Source organism: Lontra canadensis, unplaced genomic scaffold (assembly GCF_010015895.1).
Source record: "Lontra canadensis isolate GAN:19392208 unplaced genomic scaffold, GSC_riverotter_1.0 scaffold111, whole genome shotgun sequence".
Lineage (NCBI taxonomy): Eukaryota > Metazoa > Chordata > Mammalia > Carnivora > Mustelidae > Lontra > Lontra canadensis.
The window spans coordinates 1,739,437-1,762,637 of NW_022631105.1; the positions used below are offsets into that span (position 1 = coordinate 1,739,437).

Sequence of the window (23,201 nt, forward strand, 5' to 3'; positions counted from 1 at the left end):
AGGAAGGGTCAAAGATAGTGCCCCTTGGGGGCACCTGGGCAGCTCAGTTGGTTAAGCTTTCAACTTTTGATCTCAGCTCAGGTCTTGATCTCAGGGTTGTGGGTTCGGGCCCCACAGCAGACTCCACGCTGGATGTGGAACCTATTTAATTAAAAAAAAAAATACAGTGCCCCATCAGTTAAAGAATTTGAGTTAAAACTAAACCAAAAATACAGCCTTTTCTCACTTTTTACTTCAGGAAAAAGTCCCCCTAGAATCTTTTTTTGATCCTTTGACTTCTCAAATGCAAAAATGGATCATTATAGCCAAAGAAACTGAAAAAGAAGTAGTTGCCAGAAGGCTAGGTATATTACAAATTGTAGCCAAACCCAAGTAAGCAGAATACCCTGACTAGCACAGAAATATAATATGGAGAGGATTAAGCGTTATATGATAGCTAATGCTAAGTATAATTTTGTTTTCTACCATTTCGGTAAGCTATGCACCATTTCTAAGTGCTCTGTTGGTAGGTTGTTAAATTCTTTCTACTGACACTCTTTAATGATATGTTGGAATAGTTGCTGTAGTGTTATAATTTGCTCCTTGTTAGCACTGTGGACTGTTTCAGGTGGAAAACAACAGGCTTGTAACACAGATGGTTCTATAGTAAAGCGTCCCACTCTTGATCTCCGTTCAGGTCTTGATCTCAGGGTCCTGAGTTTAAGCCCTATGTTGGGCTCCATACTGGGCATGGAGCCTACTTAAAAAAGTATAGATCATAGAAGGTAAGTAGTGGGAATCATCCCTATGGGTTTTATTAAATCTAGTATTATGCCAAATGTATTTTGTTTTAACAGTTATTTTGCATTTTAAATTTTTCTTAAAAAGTGAATTTAAAATAGTTTTTATTGTGGGCTCTATTTTTCCTTAAAGATTTTATTTATTTGAGATAGACCACGTGTGTACAAGCAGGGGAGGGGAGGGGTAGAGGGAGAGGGAAAAGCAGACTCCCCTCTGAGCAGGGAGTCCAATGTGGGCTCGATCCCAGGACCCTGGGGTCGTGATCTGAGCCAAAGGCAGATGCTTAACTGACTGCACCACCCTGACATCCTATATTCTGGGCTATTGAAAAGAAATACAGAATAATAAGAGTAAAAGATTAAAAAATTTTTACAGCAGTGATTTACTCCAGAATTCCTGGTGGTAGTTTGCTAGTGGCCCTTGAGTGTGCTTTTCTTGGTTTGTGTGGGGATGTGTGATGCATATCACAGGAGCCTTTGGCACATTGGCATGGTTTGCTCTGAGCTCAGCTTCACAGTCATCGAAAAAACATAACACTTTTTTTTTTCTTGGAGATGTATACCTTGTTATGGTAGTTATTACATTACTGGAGTTGAATTTCCGTGCATAGTTTTTAAAGTATCAGTATAGCTTTTTGAGGGGATACTTGCCTGTGACTTTTCCATTGTTCCTGTTTATTGCTTGTTAGTGCTAGTTTTGTTCTTACTAATATTTGTATTACTTCAGAAAATTTGTTAATAAAATAAAGCTAACCTATACACTCGTGTACTATAAGTCACTGTTTGAAGAAGCCGTCCTGTTAGCGGTCTGCGTGGCTTCTTCTCCCCCTTTTCGGTTTGCTGCTCATCTTCTTCTAAGCGCCAGACCTTGAGCAGATGAATTTAAATTCTGAGTCTCAAGATCACAGATGAGTTGGCTGAAGAAGAGAAAAACAAGGCAAAGATCTATAAGATTTTATCCAGAACCAGAATACTTGAAAACGAGAAATCGTTGGTGGGAGTCGTGTGTATTCCTGGACCGGAGGGAGCCCCAGGTCTCTAGCCGTCTGGTGCAGACAGCCCTCCCTGGTGTCCAAATCCCCATGGCAGGACCGAGATCTCAGGACTCAGCACTGTCCTTGTGAGGCTCTGCTCCTCTCGTCCCCCGCACACAACCTTCTTTGCTGTCTGCCTTGAGGCGAGGAGGAGGAGTGCTTGCATCCTGCCCTTCCCCCTTTCTGCAGTCGGCATAAGGAGCCCAGAATATCCAAGACCCTGGCATCTCAGATGGGCCTCGAATCTCGCATTTCTGACCTGATTTCCCACTGTCGTGAGCTCCTGAAACTCTGCTTATACCATGTGGGACCACGCGGGCCTCAGAGCTGCTGGCTCACGGCAGCAGAGGCACCCAGACCCTCAGTCTTCTCCCTCTTGCTGGAAGAAACTTGGCTCTCCCAGCACACACGGCTTCTCAGTCCCTCCAGATGGTAGCTCTGTTCTCGCCCACATCCTCCACTCCACTTCTCCAGGAGCTTAGGCAGGCCTCCTCTCATTCTCTTCTGCGGCTTTCACACACTTCGAGTCTCATGTCATTAGATCGTGACCCGACCACCTCTCCCTTTTCCCTTCAGCCCTCTCCGTCCGGACAGTTCCTCTTCTATTCCTCAAGGTTTTAGTTCTTGCTCACGATCATTCTTTCTGCCGCTCTTCCTGTCACAGCTGGTGATTTCAGCGTCTGCGTGGATGACCTTTCCAGGCTGCTTGGCCCTCCACAGACCTCTCTCTTAATGGTCTTCCTCAGCCGCTTGCTGCCCGGGGCCACAGCGCAGGCCCGTCACTAGCACTGACAAGTTCTCGTGCCACCTCAGCTCTCCAGCTCGCCGCCTGAGGTGTGCCATGCCCTATGGTTCTTCATGCCATCTGTCCGTCTTGATAACTTTTTACTGCCTTTCCTCCCTCGCTTCCTTCAGACCCTCGATGCCTCACACCGTTTAAGTTCCTGGGCTGTCATTTGACTCAGTGCCCTACTCTCTCAGTGCCCTTCCCTCTGCTTCGCTGAACTCTAGCCGTGGTCATAGCCAGCTCTTGGTGTCCTCAGCACGCACACCGATGCAGCTGCCTGCCTGGCCTTTCCTAAACGTGTGATGGTGTGTTAGGCGTGTTTTACATCCCCCTGGAGTGATTTTGTATCTTCTTTTTCCTCAAGACTTCATCATCCGTCTCAGCCGATGGCCTTGCTTCCTCGTTTCTTGAGAAAAATAGCAGCAGGCATGCTGAGATGTTGACAGGCTTTTTCCTGCATATCATTCGCCTACCTGCTGCTCGCCCACACATGCCGCCTTTCTGCGGTGGCGCGACCGGACTGTCCACGCACCGGGTTCAGTCCCTTCTCCCTGATTCAGGGACACACTGATGGCCGTCCTACTGTCTCTCTGACATAAGCAACCTTTCTCCAGTTGGATCATTTCATTCAGCATAGAACATGCTGTAATTTTTCTCAGTAGAATGAGCAAATGGGAGGAAGGAAGGAAAAGAAAGGAAGGAAGGAACTGAAATCAGTCTGTCTTGACTTCTACCCCTTCTGGCTTATCATCTCACGGCTTCGCTTGTCTTGATGGCAGAACTCTGGGGGCTGTACCCTCCTCAGTTCCATTGCCGTGCTCCACATTGGGCTTTGGTGCCGCTCTCGCCTCCACTGCTGTACTGACGGTGCTGTTGTCGAGGTGGCTAGTGACCTCGGCGTCCTCGACCACACTCCTCATTCCACTTGGTTTTCAGTTCACTACACTTTCCTTGTTCTTTTACTTAAGGAGCTACTGCTTCTCAAAAAACTGCTGGTTTCTCTCTGTGTCCGTAGCTGCTTCTCATTGGAACACCTCATACCTCAGTCCTTAAACTCTTCTCTTGTTTGTTTCCCTGCCTGCACCCCTTTGGTTATCTTATCTGGTCTTGCGGCTTTGAATGCTGACCTCTCCTTTGACCTCTCCATCTGTCTAGTAGACATTTCTACTTGGATGCCTGATAAGCATCTCAAACATATCTTGTCCTGAATCAGTTAAAGATCTCATTCCCCATTTCTGCTTCTGTTAGAGCCAACCTGTCTCTATAGGTGGCAAATCCATTCTTTTAGGTGCTGAGGCCACTTCCTTAGAGGCTCTTTCTCATAATTCCCATATGGATTCCTTTAGCAAAGTTGTTGTCTCCAGCCTCGAAGCATCTGCTTGCATGTCACCACCTTGGTTTGAGGGACTGTCTCCTGTTGATTAGATTGTTGTGCTAGTTTCCTGATTAGCCTCCATGTGTCTGTCTTTGGCCTTGTAAGTCAGAAGAAGTGCTTGAGATGTAAGATCGTCTCACGTATTTGCTCAAAGTTCTCCAGTGGCCTCCTTTTTCAATCTGAATAAAAACCAGTTTTTGCAGCGGTTCCCTTTCTGGCCCCCATGTGCTCTCTGACTTCCTTCCCTGCAGTCTCCTTGCTGTTCTTCCCTGGCCCGTCACCTCCAGTCCCAGGGCATTGTGTTTCCCTTTTGCCTTCTGTCTTTCGGGTCTACCTAAAGAGCCCCTTCTTGGTGGGCCTTTCCATGTTGGAGGCTTGTGGCTCTGCCTCTGCCCTGGCACTTCTCTCCCTCTTTCCTGCCTTGTTTTCCTGTAACACTCTCCATTTTCTCACGTACTGTTTTTTATATATTGCCAGTTTCTCCATAGGAGGACAGGAGCTGCACAGGAGCAGGGATTTTTGTTCCTTTTCTTCCTTTCTGTGCTCCTGATCCCATGATATCCCCAGTCACATAGTGGGTTGGTGAAAACTGTTGCATGAGTAAACGAAGAGATGAAAGACATGCATGATGGAGATGGCGTCTTACCATAAGGAAGTGAAGAAGGCAGAAGAAATAAAATTTGGTGATAGGATAAAAGAATTACATGGAGACAGTATTTAGGAAGGCCCACAGTAGAGACCTCTGAAGACAAGCCAAGATTGTGGGGCTGGAGGACCTTATGCCCTGGGGTGTTAATAGAGAAGCAGAGATAAGGTGATTTCCCCTAGTGTGAAGCCCTGAAATACGAGCAATCAAGATCCGTTTCTACTCCAAGACCCCAGAAGAGCAGCCCAACAGAAAGTCCCATTACATTAATTGTGGTAGAAAATCTTTTGTAATTCCTACTTAGGATTAAGAGGATGCATATATCATTAGCATGTTTAAATGTTTAAGTAATGCAGCAGCATTAATTGAAATAATTAGCTTTCGTGTGTATATAGCCTATGGGTGTACTGGGTAACTTTAGAAGTACCATAATGAATAGGAATTATTTTTTATTGTTTAAGTTCAAAACCTTGACAGTTCTTTTAATGTAATTTATTTAAAAATATTGTAGACTTTGAACTTAATGATTCAATTCAATTTTTAAGGTCCTGTTTTCATCTTCATGATAAAAAGTATATCGCTCTTGGTAGCAATTTCTTTTCTGCTTGATTTGGATCTTCTTTTAAAAGCTTTTTCACTGAAGCTTGTATTAAGTCTTTTTTTTGTGGAGTGTCAAGTTGCAGTACCTTTGTATTCTGAAAAATAGAAGATTGAAAAAAATAACTCAGTCAATCTTTTCATGGAACCTAGTTACCGGTCAGAAGCAACTGGTCACCATCAGTCATAGAATCTTGCCTGTTTATCACGAAGTTGAATTTGCCAGGCAGTTGCACGATGGTGACAAGGTTTGCAGTGTATATACCTGGTTTAGAGTAGTTGCACCTGTCAGAGGCATTTTTTATCATCGCTGTCAGTACAGTTTGCTGATTTGGTCATTACTTATCTGAAACCTTTCAGGTAACACCCTTAATGTTGTAAGGAAGCTTGTGTCACATCTTATGTTTTCTACATACCTTCATCTTGACTTTCTTTAGCAATTCTGTAGTCTAGCAATGGTTATTCTAGGAATACGATGTGCTGTTGGTCATGTCACTGAAGTTGAGAATATGTCAAATGTATCACGCCCTGGGCCCCTTTGAGCAATGATGGGCTTGCACTGGCTGAAGGTGATCAGATATCAGCTCTCATCAACAACATACATAGCAAAATTGTTGACACTCCGTGACCCCCCCTTTTTGGCAGTATTGTGATAGAACAAAGTGTCTATTAATATCTTGACTTCCTGAGCTAACAGGAAGAATATTAACTCTACTGGCAAAATGAATTGAATGGTTTCTTTTTAGTAAGATTACCAACATTTGGGTCCAAATGTCTGAAACAATGAGAGATGCCTTGTTAAAATTTATTCAGCTTCTGGAGCCATATAAACACTTTCTTGACCATAAATTGTGGACCAAACAAATGATTCATTGCAAGATGAAATGAGGTGACTGAAGAGAGGTAAGATAAGATACAATATTGGTAGATGGGGAGTAGTTTGGAGTAACAAACTGTAGAACAACTTAAGAGTCAAGTATCATATATCCTCTGAGCTTTCGAGGGAGATTGCTATATGTAAATGATCTGTATTTGTTAGCAGAGGATAAAACTCAATATACACGAGTTGCTTGTTCAACCGCAACCTATTTGGATGATAGTATTCCTGATAGTACCATATATAAATATGAAATTAAAAAAATAACCTTAATATCTTATCTAGTTGAAGATCTACCAATAACTTATATCTAAGGTAGAAAAAAAAAACAACAACACACCGTGAGCAACAACTTTAACTATATATAGCTTTTTTAAAAAAAGGTTTTATCTATTTGAGAGAGAGAGAGAGAAGAGGGCACAAATGGGGTGAGGGGCAGGAGGGACAAGCCACCTCCCAATAGAGCCTGATGCAGGGCTCAATCCCAGGACCCCAGGATCCCAACCTGAGCGGAAGCCAGAGGCTTAACCGACTGAGCCACCCAGGTGTGCCAGTACATAGCTTTCTCTAATGTTCTTAAAGCTGATTGTTTAATATTTTCTGTCTTGCTGTGGTCATTTGTGATGAGAGTATATTTGAATTTTCAAATTGTGTTGTATGTCAAATGTCTTACATTGCTTGATTCGGTACTTAGCCATATTTTTGAGGATATGTCATGAGTAAATAGAAACTAATATTTTAACAAACACTAGCATTGCAAATGAAATAGAAATAGAGTGTTTGAGTACATGGATTAACCATCCCTTTTATAGATAATAACAGTTTGTTGATGCTGAGATAGATGTTTTAGAGATTTAAATGTCTAGGCTTCAGTTTTCAAAAACTTTCTGGGGTCTGCCTCATTGGCAACGGCTCATGCTGAGCAATAATTGGCGTTTGCTTAGAGGATGGCGACTGTTCACTCTATGAAGTTTTAGGAGTCTTGGGCTTTAAACATCAAAATTATCTGTCTAAGTGATTAGAAATAATTAGAAAGTGGGGCGCCTCGTGGCTCAGTGGGTTAGGCCTCTGCCTTCGGCTCGGGTCATGATCTCGGTCCTGGGATCGAGCCCCGCGTCGGGCTCTCTGCTCAGTGGGGGGCCTGCTTCCCTCTCTCCGCCTGCCTCTCTGCCTACTTGTGATCTCTGTCTGTCAAATAAATAAATAAAATCTTAAAAAAAAGGAAATAATTAAAAAGTACTTGAGGGACCTTATAATCTGGTCATAGAGATCACATTGGTCAGTTTAATAATGTATTAAGTATAATCAAAATTTTAGAGAGTTACTTAGGCAACAGATTTTCTAATCAACTTTTTTTGGTTATATGCTAAATAAAAAATGAATTTATATGCTAAATTATAAATTATGCTAAATTATATGCTAAATTAAAAAATGAAAGACTAATCAGCTTATACTAGGGGTGTCTATTTCTAAATAGTATTCATTAGAGACTGAGTTTAGGACACTAAATTATTTAAGGAGGTTTATTGCTTCACATTATTTGTATTGTTTATATACCAATGTAGAGATTTATATTTATTTTAAAAAATGCATTACATATTTTAAATTAAATAGTATCTGCCCTTTAACACACGAATGTCGGTTAAAGCTGTCTTATGTATTAAGGCTTAGTTATTGAAGAAATGCTAGGCTTTGGGAAATTTTGTTATCTTGGACGCAAAATATTTTCAATACCACACTAGTTTTTCAGCTTAAGAATAAAGCCGGGAAGAGTTGCCTTCAGCTATTAGTTTTCCTGAATCCAAAGAGACGGGTGGGGCAGGATCAAAAATACTTACTTGATCAAAGTTATTGGCTCTGAAGGTATTCTTACCTGTGCGAGGAAGATGAAAGGTGTTGTTTTTATTGCGCGCTAGTAACAGTGTAATTTTGAACTAATTGGTGTTGAACTGCCAATCACCTAGGGGAATGCAAATAGATACTCTTCTAATTTCCTTTGAGGTAGTGAAATCTTATGTCGAGGCTGGAAGAAAAACAGAATAATACCGTTAAATTGACCTTAAATGAGCTGCTTTGTGGTTTTCTTGGAGAATCCCTTTTTATTTTTCATGACTAGTCCAGACAGGTTTTGTCTACCAATTTGACTTATTGACTAGACAATGCTGACATGGAACATGTTAGATTCATTTTGAAATAAAGTAAGGATAATACAGTTGTTCAGGATATTTTGATGATTTTTTTTTAGTGCAACTTAAATTGCCTTCACATTTCAGTGTGTGTTTGCAGTGTGTCTTGATTCCTTACAATAGCCGTCATTCCTTTTGGTCATTTGTAATGGAAGATTCTGCCTATAAACAAGCTTGCTCTTCTCACGAAGGTAACGTTACATATGTAGTAAAGGATGACAGTGTGTTTGAAAATTGTGTTATTCCAGGTGAATCTAATCATTTAATGAAAGAATGCTTTGAAGAAAATGAGAATGTATTCTTAATTTTTGTGTGCAAGTCAGTCAATATTTATTAATTATTGTGTGCCTAGCATTGTGTCACCTAAAAATAAAAACACAGCATTTCAGAAATGCAACTTTATTTTTCCTAGATATTTGTCTTGAGCTTTGTAGATATCAAACCCACAGAGCAGGCGTTTGTATCTTTTCATGTAACTTAAAATTGGCGGCAGGAATATCGTTTCTTCTGATATCTATACCCTTTCAAAATTCTGAATAATCATCAGATTATTTTTCTGTACACTGAACTGGTTACTGGAATAATGCTTCTTCTTCTTCTTCTTCTTCTTTTTTTAACTCCTTTATTTTATTTATTTTTATTATGTTATGTTAGTCACCATACAGTACGGCATTAGTTTTTGATGCAGTGTTGCATGATTCATTGTTTGCATATAAGACCAAGCACTCCATGCAGTATGTGCCCGCCTTAATGCCCATCACTGGGCCAACCCATCTCCCTGCCCCCCTCCCCTCTAAAACCCTCAGTTTGTTTCCTGGAGTCCATAGTCTCTGATGGTTCATCTCCCCCTCCAATTTCCCCCCTTCATTTTTCCCTTCCTTCTCCTAATGTTCTCCATGCTATTCCTTATGTTCCACAAATAAATGAAACCATATGTAATTGACTCTCTCTCTGCTTGACTTATTTCACTCAGCATAATCTCCTCCAGTCCCATCCATGTTGATGAAAAGTTGGGTGGTCATCCTTTCTGATGGAGGCATCATACTCCATAGTGTATATGGACCACATCTTCTTTATCCATTCATCCATTGAAGGGCATCTCAGCTCTTTATTTTATTGATTGATTGACTGATTGATTGATTGAAGAGACTGTCTTATTTCCATTGGATATTTTTTTCCTGCTTTGTCGAAGATTATTTGACCATAGAGTTGAGGGTTCCTATCTGGGCTCTCTATTCTGTTCCATTGGTCTATGTGTCTATTTTTATGCCAGTACCATGCTGTCTTGGTGATCACACCATTGTAGTAAAACTTGAAGTCAGGCAGTGTGATGCCCTTACCTTTGTTTTTCTTTTTCAACATTTCCTTGATGATTCGGGGTCTTTTCTGGTTCCATACAAATTTTAGGATTATTTGTTCCAGTACTTTGAAAAATGCCATTGGTATTCCGATCAGGATGGTATTGAAGGTATAGATTGCACTGGGCAGCATAGACATTTTAACAATGTTTATTCTTCCGATCCATGAGCATGGAATGTTTTTCTTTTTATGTCTTCTTTGATTTCTTACATGAGTGTTCTGTAGCTTCTAGAGTATAGATCTTTTACCTCTTCAGTTAGGTTTATTCCAAGGTATCTTACGGCTTTTGGTGCTATTGTAAATGGAATTGATTCTCTAATTTCTCTTTCTACAGTTACATTTTAGTGTATAAGAAAGCAGCTGATTTCTGTGTATTGATTTTGTATCCTGCCACATTACTGAATTGCTGTGTGAGTTGTAGTAATTTGGGGGTGGTATCTTTTGGGTTTTCCACATAAAGTATCATGTCGTCTGTGAAGAAAGAGAGTTTGACTTCTTCTACAATTTGAATACCTTTTATTTCTTTTTGTTGTCTGATTGCTGTTCCTAGGACTTCTAGTACTCTATTGAACAGTAGTGGTGAGAGTGGGCATCCTTGTCGTGTTCCTGTTAAGGGAAAGGCTGTCAGCTTTTCCCCTTTGAGAATGATATTGCTGTGGGTTTTTCATAGATGGATTTTATGAAATTGAGGTATGTTCCCTCTATTCCTGTACCCTGAAGAGTTTTAATCAGGAAAAGATGCTGTATTTTATCAAACGCTTTTTCTGCATCAATTGAGAGGACCATGTGTTTCTCCCCTCTCCTTTTATTCACGTTTTCTATCACATTGATTGATTTGCGAATGTTGAACCACTCTTGCATCCTAGGGATAAATCCCACCTCGTTGTAGATAATCCTTTTAATGTACTTTTGAATCCTCTGAGCTAGAATCTTGTTGAGAATTTTGGCATCCATATTCATCAGGGATATTGGTTCAAAATTCTCCTTTTTGATGGGGTCTTTGCCTGGCTTTGGGATCAAGGTAATGCTGGCCTCATTGAAAGAGTCTGGAATTTTTCCTTCTGTTTCTATTTTTTGAAACAGCTTCAGGAGAATAGGTATTATTTCTTCTTTGAATGTTTGGTAGAATTTCTGAGGGAGCCCATCAGGTCCTGGATTCTTATTTCTTGGGAGGTTTTTGATCACTGCTTCAATCTCATTACTGGTTATTGGTCTACTCAAGTCGTTGGTTTCTTCCTGTTGCAGCCTTGGTAGTTTATAGGTTTGTAGGAATGCATCCATTTTTTTCCAGGTTGCTTAACTTATTGGCATATAGCTGTTGATAATAATTTCTGATGATTGTTTCTGTTTCCTTGGTGTTAGTCATGATCTCTCCCCTTTCATTCATGGTTTTATTAATTTGGGTCCTTTCTCTTCTCTCTTGGGTAAGTCTGGCCAGTGGTTTATTGATCTTACTGATTCTTTCAAGGAAGCAGCTTCTAGCTTTGTTGATGTGTTCTACTATATTTCTGGTTTCTATTTCATTGGTCTCTGCTCTAATCTTAATTATTTCCCTTCTCATGTGTGGGTTAGGCTTAATTTGTTGTCGATTATCCAGTTGTTTAAGGTGTAAAGATAGTTTATGTATTTGGGATTTTTCTATTTTTGTGAGTGAGGCTTGGATGGCTGTGTATTTCCCTCTAAGGACTGCCTTTGCCATATCCCATCCCAGCTTTTGGATCAGTGTGTCTTCATTCTCATTGGTTTCCATGCATTGTTTAAGTTCTTTGATTTCCTGGTTGACTCAAACATTCTTGAGCAGGGTGGTTTTTAGCTTCCAAGTGTTTGAATTTCTTCCAAACTTTTTCTTGTGATTTAGTTCTAGTTTCAAAGCATTTTGGTCTGAGAATATGTAGGAAATAATATTATTCTTTTGATAGTGGTTGAGACCTGATTTCTGACCCAGTATGTGGTCTATTCTGGAGAAAGTTCCATGTGCGCTCAAGAAGAATGAGCATTTGGTTGTTTTAGGGTGGAATGTTCTGTATATATCTATGAGGTCTATCTGATCCAATGTGTCATTAAAAACTCTTGTTTCTTTGTGGATTTTCTGCTTAGATGATCTGTCTGTTGCTGAGAGTGGAGTGTTGAGGTCTCCTACAATTAATGTATTCTTATCAATATGTGTCTTTATTTTGGTTAACAGGTGGCTTATGTGTTTGGCTGCTCCCACGTTGGGGGCATAGATATTTACAATTGTTAGATCTTTAAGAATGATACAGTGTGGGGCACCTGGGTGGCTCAGTGGGTTAAAGCCTCTGCCTTCAGCTCAGGTCAGGATCCCAGGGTCCTGGGATCGAGCCTCACATCGGGCTCTCTGCTCGGCAGGGAGCCTGCTTCCCCCTCCTTCTCTCTCTGCCTGCCTCTCTGCCTACTTGTGATCTCTCTCTGTCAAATAAATAAATAAAATCTTTAAAAAAAAAAATGATACAGTGTCCTTTTGTATCTCTGACTACATTCTTTAGCTTAAAATCTAATTTGTCTGATATGAGAATTGTTACCCAGCTTTCTTTTGTCTGGTGGCCTGAAAGATGTTTCTCCATCCCTTTGCTTTCAGTCTGGATGTATCTTTAGGTTCAGAATGAGTCTCTTGTGGACAGCATATGGATGGGTACTGTCTTTTTATGCAGTCCGCAACCCCGTTCCATTTAATGGGAGCATTTAGGCTGTTCACATTGAGAGTGATTATTGAAAGATATGATTTAAAAAAAAAAAGAAAGATATGATTTTATTGTCATCATGTTTCCTGTGAGGTCCTTGTTTCTATAGATTGTCTCTGTAAGTTTCTGTTAAATATCACTCTTCAGGTCTTTCTTCTTTTATAGAACCCCCCTTAATATTTCTTACAGGGCGGGCTAGTGGTCACATATTCTTTCAGTTTCTGCTGGCCCTGGAACCTCTTTATCTCTCCATCCATTCTAAATAATAGCCTTGCCAGATAAAGTATTCTTGGGTGCATGTTCTTTTCATTTAGTACCCTGAATATGTCTTGTCAGCCCTTGCCAGGTCTCTGTGGACAGGTCTGACGATATTCTGATGTTCCTCCGTCTGTACATAAGTAATCTCTTCCCCCGACTGCCCTTAAGATGGTTTTCTTGCTTCTAAGATTTGTGAATTTTACTATTACATGCCAGGGCGTTGTCTGTTCTCCTTGATCTTGGGAGGGGCCCTCTCTGCCTCTAGGTCATGAATGCTTGTTTCATTTCCCGGATCAGGGAAGTTCTCAGCTACGTTTTGCTCAAATATATCTTCTGGTCCTCTCTCTCCAGCCCCTCAAGGATCCTAATGATTCTGACATTGGAATGTTTCATGGCATCATTTATTTCTCTAATTCTGTTTTTATGGATTTTAAGCTGTTTGTTTCAGGTCTCTTCCTGTTCCTTCTTTTCTGTCAATTTGTCTTCTAGATCACTGATTCGTTCTTCTGCCTCATTTACCCTAGCTGTTAGAGTATCTAGATTAGATTGGATCGCACTGATAGCATTTTTAAGTTCTGCCAGATCAGCTGTTATTTCTGCCCTTAGAGAATCTGTGCTGTCATTAATGGTTTTCTCCATCCTAACTACTGTCTGCATAACTGTTAACCTGAAGTCTGTTTCTGACGTCTTGCTTATATGTGTATCCGTTCGTTCTGTGGCAGAGGCCACAGTCTCTGAATTTTCCCTGTGTTGGAGGTTCCTCCTCTTAGTCATTTTGTTGAGGGGTGGTTGAGGGAATGCACAGAGTCAAAATTATTGACCACAACTTGAGCAAGATGCACGTGTTTTATAGGCACCTTATGGTTGTTGGTCTCTTGTTCTTCTAGCCTGTCTTCTTGGGGAGCGGCCTGCTGCACTGTTACTCAGACAACCCCCATGTTTGGGCAGAGTTGCCCTGCTCCCTGTGGGGGTGGGATGGGCTCAGTGGAAAGTGTTTTTGGGGGCTTTCGTTCTCTGGCCGCTTTCCCCGGTGGCTTCCCACATCTCTTCCAAGAGTCATGGCTGAAGTGACTGTATCTAAATTTCTGTCTCAGAGCAGAGAGATTCTAGTCTGTTCTCCAGTGAGCTGTCCAGCCCACACGGTCTCCATTTTTGTCTGTGCTGCTAAAAACTGGAGCAACCTGGGTTGTGTGCCCCACAGCAACACTCCCAGCTCTCGCTTCCACATCCAGGCATGTCTCTCTGCCCTCTGTGCTTCTAAAACCTCCAGCTGCCCCCAGTTCACACCTGTGCCCCTGCAGCTCCAGGTTTCAGTCTGGGGTGCTGCCCTAAAGTCCTTTCCCTTCTCGTACCAGTCTGTGAGTCTGTGCCCAGTCCCCAGTGCAGGAGGCACAGGATCCCAGAGGCTCCCTCCCCCTTCCATTTATTTTCCAGTATTGCCTGCAGAATCATGGCTCCCGCTTCATACCTTCATACCTTGAAACAAACTGCCGGAGATACTCTGTTTGTATGGATCCAGATATATCTTCCTACATCTCGGGCTGATTTCATGGTTGTTCAGAGTGGTCTGGTAGCTATCCAGCTAGATTCAGTTGAAATGGGATCCCCTACTCCTCCACCATCCTTTTCTCCCCCACCCCCGGAATAATGCTTCTTTATAAATATAGGAATGAAGTGTCATTTGGAATTGTATTTGTAATTAATCAGATAGAGAAGTTCAAGGAGCATTAACTACAGATACACACCGTATAATTTATGAAGAAATGGGCCAAAAAGCAAAAGGTATCTATAAGACTGTTTTGTAGTCTAAGCTTTGATTCAAAGACACTTGCAAACCTTATAAGACTATGCCATCTTACTGTAAGTCTTGTTCTTATATGGAGACATTCATTGATTCTATGATTGAATTGTCTCCCTTTGGCTTTGGTTACCAGAAACTCTATAAACTGCATTCATAGTCAAAGTTTAGCAGTTTTGGGCTGCACTTCCTGAATATCTCTGTCTTCAACCCTATTCTCCTATAAATGTCAATTATATTTTGACTAGTAAAATGATTAAACTCAGAAGCTCTGGAAATACTATAGAACAGTTCAGTGCATTCAAGACCTCAGGCCCCCCAAAGAAGGCATTGAATTTCTCTCCCTTCAGTGACGGACACAAGTGAGGAAGGAGATTCAGAGAGCATATAGTACTTACCTTTCCTAGAAATGCAGCATAAGACTAGAGTTTTGTGATTCTCTAAGAGGGCTTAGAAAAAGAGCCTCTGAATTCCCCTAATGCATTAGCACCTGTGCCGTCGTGCACTTTGGGCCTGAATCCTCTGTTTTCTTTCTCCCTTTGAGAAAGGAGAATTGCTGCAGAGAGAAACCCCAGAGCACTGACACTTCTTCCTGCATTGTTGTTTCTGGCCAGTTTATCCCTAGGCCCCCAAAACGGAAATTGCTGGGCCCTCAGAATGGTTTGTCATTGTTTGAAGGACTGTCTGACTTGATTCAGTGGGAAGGGAACAGCAGTAGCAGTGCATAAAGAAAAATGATCACTCACTTAAGACCAAGTGAAGAAGGTTAAGATGAATATCTACAACGAGTCCCACTGAAATTGAAAGTTAATGTAGAGACAAATAAGAATTTGTACTTAGTCCCCAAAAGTAATATGGACTTTTAAGGAGATATAATTAGAACAACAACCAAAAAAGGCCACCTAGAATATGAAAAAAAAAATTAAAAATTCAGTAGACAAAAGATGAAGTAGTCCTTATGATAGGCAGTATAGTGACCCTGCAGAAGTAGCCAAGTCCTAACCACCCTGATCCTGTAAACATATTCCCTACATAGCCAAAGGGACTTTGTAAGGTAATTAGGTGAAGAGCTCAAGATTATTCCAGATGATCTCCTGGGCCCAGTGTCCTCATGGCATTGTTATAAGTGAGGGTTCGAGAAGATGTGACAGTGGAAGTAAATGTAGAGTGACCTGAAGAAGGGACCATGAGCCAAGGAGTGCAGGTGCCTCTAGAAGCTGGAAAAGACAAGGGAGCAGATTCTCTCCTAGAGTATCCAGAAGGAACACTGCTGACACCCAGATTTCAGACTTCTGACTCTAGAACTCTAAGATAATAAATTTGTAGTGTTTAAGCCATTGAGTTAATGTACTTTGTTACAGCAGCAATGGGGAATGAGGACAGTCTTTCTGAAAATTGAATGAATTATCTGGTAGAATCTAGTGGGAGGCATGTTGCATGTCACAAACCAAAAGTACAAAGAGAGGGAAACACCAGTGAAATGACACACAGACTGTAGAGCTAAGCTACTTAATCTAACTAGTAAGCATCTAAAAGGAGGAAAAAGAACAAGTAGAAAAAAATTAAGTAAGTAGATAATAGAAGAAAATGTCAAGCTGAAGAAAGATTTTAGTGTAGGTTAAAAGACCAGAGTCCTAGACAAGGTTATTAAACAGGATATTTAAAAGATCTAGATTTATTGTGTAACATTGTTAAATTCTAAGAATAGTGATAATAAAACACCTTACAAGCTTTCTTATAGAAAAATCACTTATAAAGGAGTGAGAAATCAACATCAATCTTTCCATTTGTAACCTGCTAAGGATTATTGAATAATATTGTTAGTTTTAAGGGTTGGGGAGGAAGATTCCATTGAAAAACTTATATATTTATAAATATGTCATATGTATATTAGGACCAAAAAAGACATTTGTTTATTCCTTCATTTCATATCTGTATGTTGAGTATCTGGTTTGTGCTAGATACTATTCTAGACATTAAGGATATGGCAACTTTTATACTGAAAGAAAAATTTAATAATCTTATACCGAAAAATTAATTAATTAATTAATTAATTAGAGGGGCCAGGGGAGGGGTAGAGGGAAATGGAGAGTCTTTTTTTTTTTTTTTTTTGAAAGGGAGAGTCTTAAGCAGACTCTATGCCCAGCATGGAGCCTGTCTCAGGGTTTGAGTTCATGATCCTAGATCATGACCTGAGCCAAAATCAAGAGTCAGACACTTAACCGACTGAGCCACCAGGCACCCTAGTATACTAAATATTTTTAAATAAATCTGAGCAAAATCCAGGATATAGGAGGAGTGGGTGGGAAGCAGTGAAAGAACAGATAAAAGTATGAAAGTGTCACCTTGGTGCAGGAGTTATTTAGTAAAGCATCACTATGGGATTATAACTATATTATATTGAAAAAAAAGTACAAGTCTATGTGTGTTAACAGTGAGAAAGTAACCACCAAAGGACCAAATTAACATGGGGGAAAAGAATAAATAGAAGTTCTACTAGCTGGGAAAAGAAGAAATAAAGAGCAAAATAAACAGATATTATGAAATTACATGAAAGGAGAAAGAGCCACCAGTCTTCATAAAAAGCCAACTTATAGATGGCAGCACTCAGTCCCTGGATGTCACTGTTGAGCTGTGGGGAAAAAACCTACTTTGAAGCCCACTCTGTGTCTAAACTCCTAATTTCATGAAATTATTTTCTTTTTTTTTTTAAAGCTTCTTTGAATTGAGGTTTTTGGTTCAGTGGAAAACATTCTAATAAATACATCTCATTTCACATGGGAGAACACTGGGGTCAGAGAATGAGAACTTGAGAAAATCCCAATAAAATTTTGGAATTTAGCAGACCTGAGAAAACCTTCGAAGTAACCAGTTTAGCCAGACCCACGGAAGCTAAATCCTAAGCCGTCTGTGCTTGATTTATATCCTGGAATCCCCCAGAGTTGCAAGAAGGGGCACCAGCAGATATGGAAGTGGAGTGAGTTTCAAGTAAGGAGGTTACTTGAAGATCCTGTTGATGAAGCGATTTGATCTCCACGTTTTTCCCTTCATCCAAGGTACCAGGCAGTGCCTCTTTCCTGCCAAGAGAAGAGGGAGGGTTGTTCTCCAGAGAGTGAAACAGAGGCTGTGGCCTGGACACAGTGTGAAATAGAGGATGGGGTGAGTGCTCACAGGCTCCCCTCTCCCTTCACTCGGACAGCTTAATATCCCAAGGAGATCAGAAGAGTCTTGTCTGGGGAGTCTGTGTAGCCCAGGAGGAAAGTCCCACAGATGGTGATAAATAAACATCTGAAAAGATGCTCAACCACATTTAGGGAAATGCATGTTAAAGTAACAATAAGAAAACATTTTTTATTCATCATACTGGCCAAAACTCAAGAATTACAACATCCAGTGCTAGGGTAGATACAGGAAGAAAATAGGTACTTTCAAAAGTTATAAATGGAAATGTAAATTATTATAATAATTTTTTTTCATATTTTTGAGAGAGAGAGAGTATGTGTGTGTGTGTGTGTGTGCACACATGTGTGAGCATGGAAGTAAGGGCAGAGGGAGAGAGGGGGAGAGAATTTAATCAGGCTCCATGCCCAGTTGCAGAGCTTATTGTGGGGCTTGATCTCACGATCCTGAAATCATGACCTGAGCCGGAATCGAGTCCAATGCTTAACTGACTGAGCCATCTAGGTGTCCTTATTTTTAAAAATTATTACATTATTTAAACCATTACAGTAAATTACAATATTTGGAAGGAAGTAACCTTTAAATATCTCTTACCTGTACATGCGTATATCCTTTGACTCCGCAATTGAAATTTTGGGACTCTCTCCTGTAGAAACAATAGAATTAGAATATGCTGGATATGCATACAGAAATTTTTGCTCAACATTTTGTGTACTTGCAAAAAACAGAGGAAAACCTGACTAGTCATAAGTGGAATAACTGAATAAAATTGAAATGCATCCATACTATAGAATGTTACTCATTTGTTAAAGGTGTTGGCACTATCTGTAAACATGGATGTATCATTGATTAGGAAAGCAAGTGGTAAAATAACATGTCTGCTTTAATCTACTCGTATAAGGTATATAATAGAAACCATGTGTATGATATGTATATATATATGAATAGTTATATGATCATGAAGAAAGGTGTGGAAACATCAACCAGACTGTTACCAGTTGTCCCTTTAGGGAGGTGGGTTAGAGAATGAGATCGTGAATTTCTTCCACTTTCTATAGTCGTATGATACTTTTGTCATTATTGAAAAATTAAGGATCAAGTAAAAGTTGATCAAAGTCAGGCATTTTCTAGGAAACAGGTAGTATTTAATCAGTAAGAACTTGAAGTCTTAAGTGATGAAGAAATGGATATATTTTCCAGTGGATCACAACAGCATTTGTTTTTATTCTCTGTGATCAGTGTTTGTAGTATGTTATCCTATATTTTAATTTGAGGGCTACCCATTCTATGCCGTTAAGGTTCTGTTGTTGCACTTCTAAAATGTATTTGCTTTTGACAGGACTGTCTTCATCAGTGGAATACAATATAATGGAGTTGGAACAAGAACTTGAAAATGTGAAGACTCTTAAGACAAAATTAGGTACTGTACATTTTTGTTCTTGACTCATGTACTGGTCTTGGATTCTTTCCAAAGACTTTCCTGTAGTCTGAAATATTCAAAAAAATTATGAAATCTTTAGTGTATTTTATAAGCTTCCAATCTGTCCAAAGCTATTGATACAGACTGTTTCTTAGTTTGGGGAGAGGATAAATTCCCATTTTTTTTTTTTGTTTGTTTCATACAAGCATAAAATGACTTTTCGGATGCTGATGTATAGAGATGTCAGTCTGCTGTCTCTTCACTTGCATTATTTCTGACAAATAATCTTCTGTCATCCTCATCCTTTGAATCTTTTTTCTCTCTCTGCTTTTAAGATGTCCTCTTTGTCATTGACTTTGAACAGTTTGATTCACGTGTGCTTTAGAGTAGTTTCCTTTATGCTTCTGACGCATTGGGTTCATGGAGTCTCTTGGATCTGGGAATTTATAGTTTTCATCTAATTTGGAACATTTTTGACCACTGTTTTTCCAAATGTTTTTTTCTTTTCTTCTCTGTGCCCCTGTTTCAGGGACTCCAGCTGCATGTACACTGCTCCTCCCCCGAAGCTGCCCCCCAAACTCATGGATTTTCCTTTATTTTTCAGATTTTTTTTCTGTGTGTTTCATTTTGGATAGTTCCTATTACTATATGTTCATGTTCACTACTCTTTTCTTTTGCGTATCTAATCTGCATTTAATCCTATCTATTGTATTCTCAAATACTGCATTTTTAAAAAATTGTTTTTAAATAGGTTCCATGCCCAGTGTGGAGCCCAGTGCAGGGCCTGAGTACACGATCCTGAGATCAAGACCTGAGCTGAGATTGAATTAGACGCTCAACCGACTGAACCCAGGCATTCTTAGATACTGTAGTTTTTATATGTAGAAGTTCTGTTTAGAACTTAGTCTGTGTCCTCCACTTTTTAAAGAATATGGCATACATTATATAGTAGCACTTACAGTGTTTTTATCTGCTATTTCTAACTTCTGTGTTAGTTCTTGATAGATTTTGATTGATTGACTTTTCTTCTCATCATTGGGTGTATTTTTGTGGTTTTATGCATGGCAATTTTTGATTGGATAGTGGACACTGAGAATCTTATTGCTGGTTGCTGATATTTTTGTATTCCCATAAGTGTGGAACTTTATTCTGGGATGCAGTTAAGTTACTTGGAAGCAGTTTGATATTCTTGGGTTTTGCTCTGAAGGCTTGTCAGGCACGGCTAGAGCAGCATTTCCTCTAGGGTCAGTCATTCCACACTAAGGCAACTGTGCTCATGATTGATGAGGTCTCGTTCCTGTCTTGGGGGAACAGGCCCTATTCTTGGCCCTTTATAATGGTTGGTTACTGCCTCTCCATCTAACCTTTTTGGGTGGTTCTTTCTTCAGCTGAGGGTTGTTTGTTCATGTACCTGAGCTGATCTTTACCCAACTGAAGACTCAAAGATAACTCTCTGAAGATCCGGGGGAGTCTGGGGACTTTTGTCGGTGGTACTTTGCTCTGTACAGTCCGGCTAACTAGGTTTCTCTACACTCCTGTTTTATGTCTTCAACTCAACGAATAAGTAGGGCTTTGCTTAGGTTCCTGTGCCCACGACTGTGGCCAGTAAACTGTCGAGAGACAGTAAGCAGGGGCAAACCCACGGCTTGTCTTGTTTGCTTCCCACCTCTCAGAGATCATTGCCTTCTGTGACTGCATATCCAGGGTCGAAACTGTTTCATATGCATGTGTTTTTTGTTTCCTGTTTGCTTCAGCCTGGATAGAAAATTGGTCCCTGTGATTACTTTGTCTTCAGAAATTGTTTTGTTGTTGAAAATTTATTCATTTTCATTTTTCTTTTTTCATTGAAGTGTCATTACCATGTGCTGTTATGTTAGTTTCAGGTATACAATATAGTGATTCAGTAATTCGTATATTACTCAGTGCTCATAGTGATATTTAACCCATCCTCCACCCACTTCCCCTCTGCCAGTCTCTAGTTTGTTCTCCGTATTTAAGGGTCTGTTTTTTGGTCTTTCTTCCTTCCTTCCTTCCTTCTTTCCTTCCTTCCTTCCTTCCTTTTTTACTTTGTTTTGCTTTTTAAATTCCACATCTGAGTGAAATTATATGGAATTTGTCTTTCTCTGACTAACATACTTTACTTAGTGTAGTACACACTAGCTCTATCCATGTTGTTGCACATGGCAAGATTTCATTCTTTTTTTTGTGGCTGAGTAATATTCCTGTGTGTGTGTGTATGTGTGAATGTATATGTATCATGTCTTTATCCATTCATCTATGGATGAACACTTGGGTTGTTTCCATGTCTTGGCTGCAAAAGACAATAAAAATTGTTTTTCTTGTTTGTTTTCTTTGGGTACCCAGTATTGGAAGTACTGGATTGTTTGGTAATTCTATTTTTAATTTTTTGAGGAACCTCCATAGTGTTTTCCATGGTGGCTTCCCCAGGTTGTATTCCCACCAACAGTGCACGAGGGTTCCTTTTTCTCTACATCTTTGCCAACACTTGTTATTTCTTGTGTTATTTGATTTTGGTTATTCTGACAGGTATAAGGTGATATCTTATTGTGGTTTTATTTGCATTTTCTTGATGATGAATGATGTTGAGCATCTTTTTATGTGTTTATTGGACATCTGGATGTCTTCTTTGGAAAAATGTCTATTCAAGTCCTCTTTTCATTTTTTAATTTTGTGCTAGGTTGTATAAATTCTTGTATATTTTGGATATTAACTCTTTAGTGGATATATCATTTGCAAATACCTTCTCCCATTCTATAGGTTGCTCTCATTTTCATTTTTGTAAACAACATCATATTGCCTAAAGTTACTTTATTCATTCTACGGTTGATGGATATTTGATGTGTTTATCTTTTGTTATGAATAATATTGGTATAAACATTGTTCTCCATATCTCTGGTACATATGTTTTTTTAGGATATGTACCTGGAAGTGGAATTATAGGCTCATTGAGTATGTGGACATACAACTTTTTTTAAAATAATGCCGAATCGTTTTCCCAGGTAGTGGTATTATTTTGCATTTGTTTTAAGCATGAGTAAGATATGTTGCTCCACATCTTTGTCAACAGTTGACAGTGTTGGACTCTACATTTTTACCAATTTAGTGGTTGTGAAGTCGTTTTCACTGGTGTTTTAATTTATATGTCCCTGATTTGTGTTTTCAGTGTTCATTTAGCTTCTCCCTGAAGAACATCTGTTAGCATTTCATTAGTGCTAGTTTGTTGGCTATGAATTTTCTCAGTTTTTGTTTCCTGAAAACATTTTTACTTGCCTTCTCATCAGTAGGACATTTTTACAGAATTTAGAATTCTTATTTGATAGTTTTCAACATTGAAAAGATGTCTTGTTAGTGTCTTCTGGTTTCTGGTTAAAAAAGTTGTATTGTTGCCCTTTTGAAAGCTTTAGGATTTTCTTTTTGTCTTTGTTTAGTAGTTCTAGCCTGATGTGCTCAGGTTTGGTTTTCTTTGTGTTTATTCTTCTGAGATCTGTGCTACTTCATCAGCGTGTAGCCTAATGTCTTTTATCCATTTGGGGACTTGTTGGCCATTGTTTCATCAAATACTGCTTCTGCTGTTCCTTTCTTTAAGTTCCTTCAACCCTAGCTGCATATGCGCTAGACCTTTTCACTCCTGTATTATTTTCTGAGTTTCCCCTCCTTTACCACATTCTTTGATCTGTAATTTTTTCTATTGATGTGTCTTCCATTTCACGGTCTTTTCAGCTGTGTCATAACTATTGCTAAATTATCTCCTGAAGTCTTAATTTTAGTTACAGTATTTTTCGGTTCTAGAATTTTCATTCAGTTATTTTCCTCGATTCAAATTATGACATTTGCCATCTTGTCACTTATCTTATTGAACATATTAATCAGTTATTTTAAGGCTTCTTTCTGGTAAGTTCAATATTTGGATAAACTGAAAGTCTGTATTATCTTTTTTCTTTGTCTTGTCTCCAGGGAACGTTTGATTGTCAGGCATTTCTTATACAAAATAGAAACTCTGGATAATGTTTTCTTCTTGAGAGGGTTTACTTTTCCTTCTGCTCAGCAGTTAGAGTAGGGACAGATCCTTTCACCTGTCTGGGCTGGTGATTGTTCCAGAGTGGGTTTTGGTCTTCACGAGGGCCAGTCGATTTGCAGTTTGGCCTTGCTCCTAGTGTATAGCGTTTCTAAGTGAGAGCTTGGGTG

General features: G+C 39.7%; 1 protein-coding gene across 6 annotated transcripts in view; it reads left to right on the plus strand.

Moving 5' to 3' along the window:
* Positions 1 to 23,201, plus strand: part of LMBR1 (limb development membrane protein 1) — a 147,965-nt gene that overhangs the window by 95,139 nt on the left and 29,625 nt on the right. For all 6 annotated transcript variants that reach the window (XR_004380614.1, XM_032840293.1, XM_032840295.1 and 3 more), the window contains one exon: positions 18,915 to 18,995. Coding sequence is in view for 5 of the 6 variants with exons in the window: in XM_032840293.1 (XP_032696184.1) it covers positions 18,915 to 18,995 (81 nt within the window). In the remaining variant the exon portion in view is untranslated. The remainder of the gene's footprint in view (positions 1 to 18,914; positions 18,996 to 23,201) is intronic.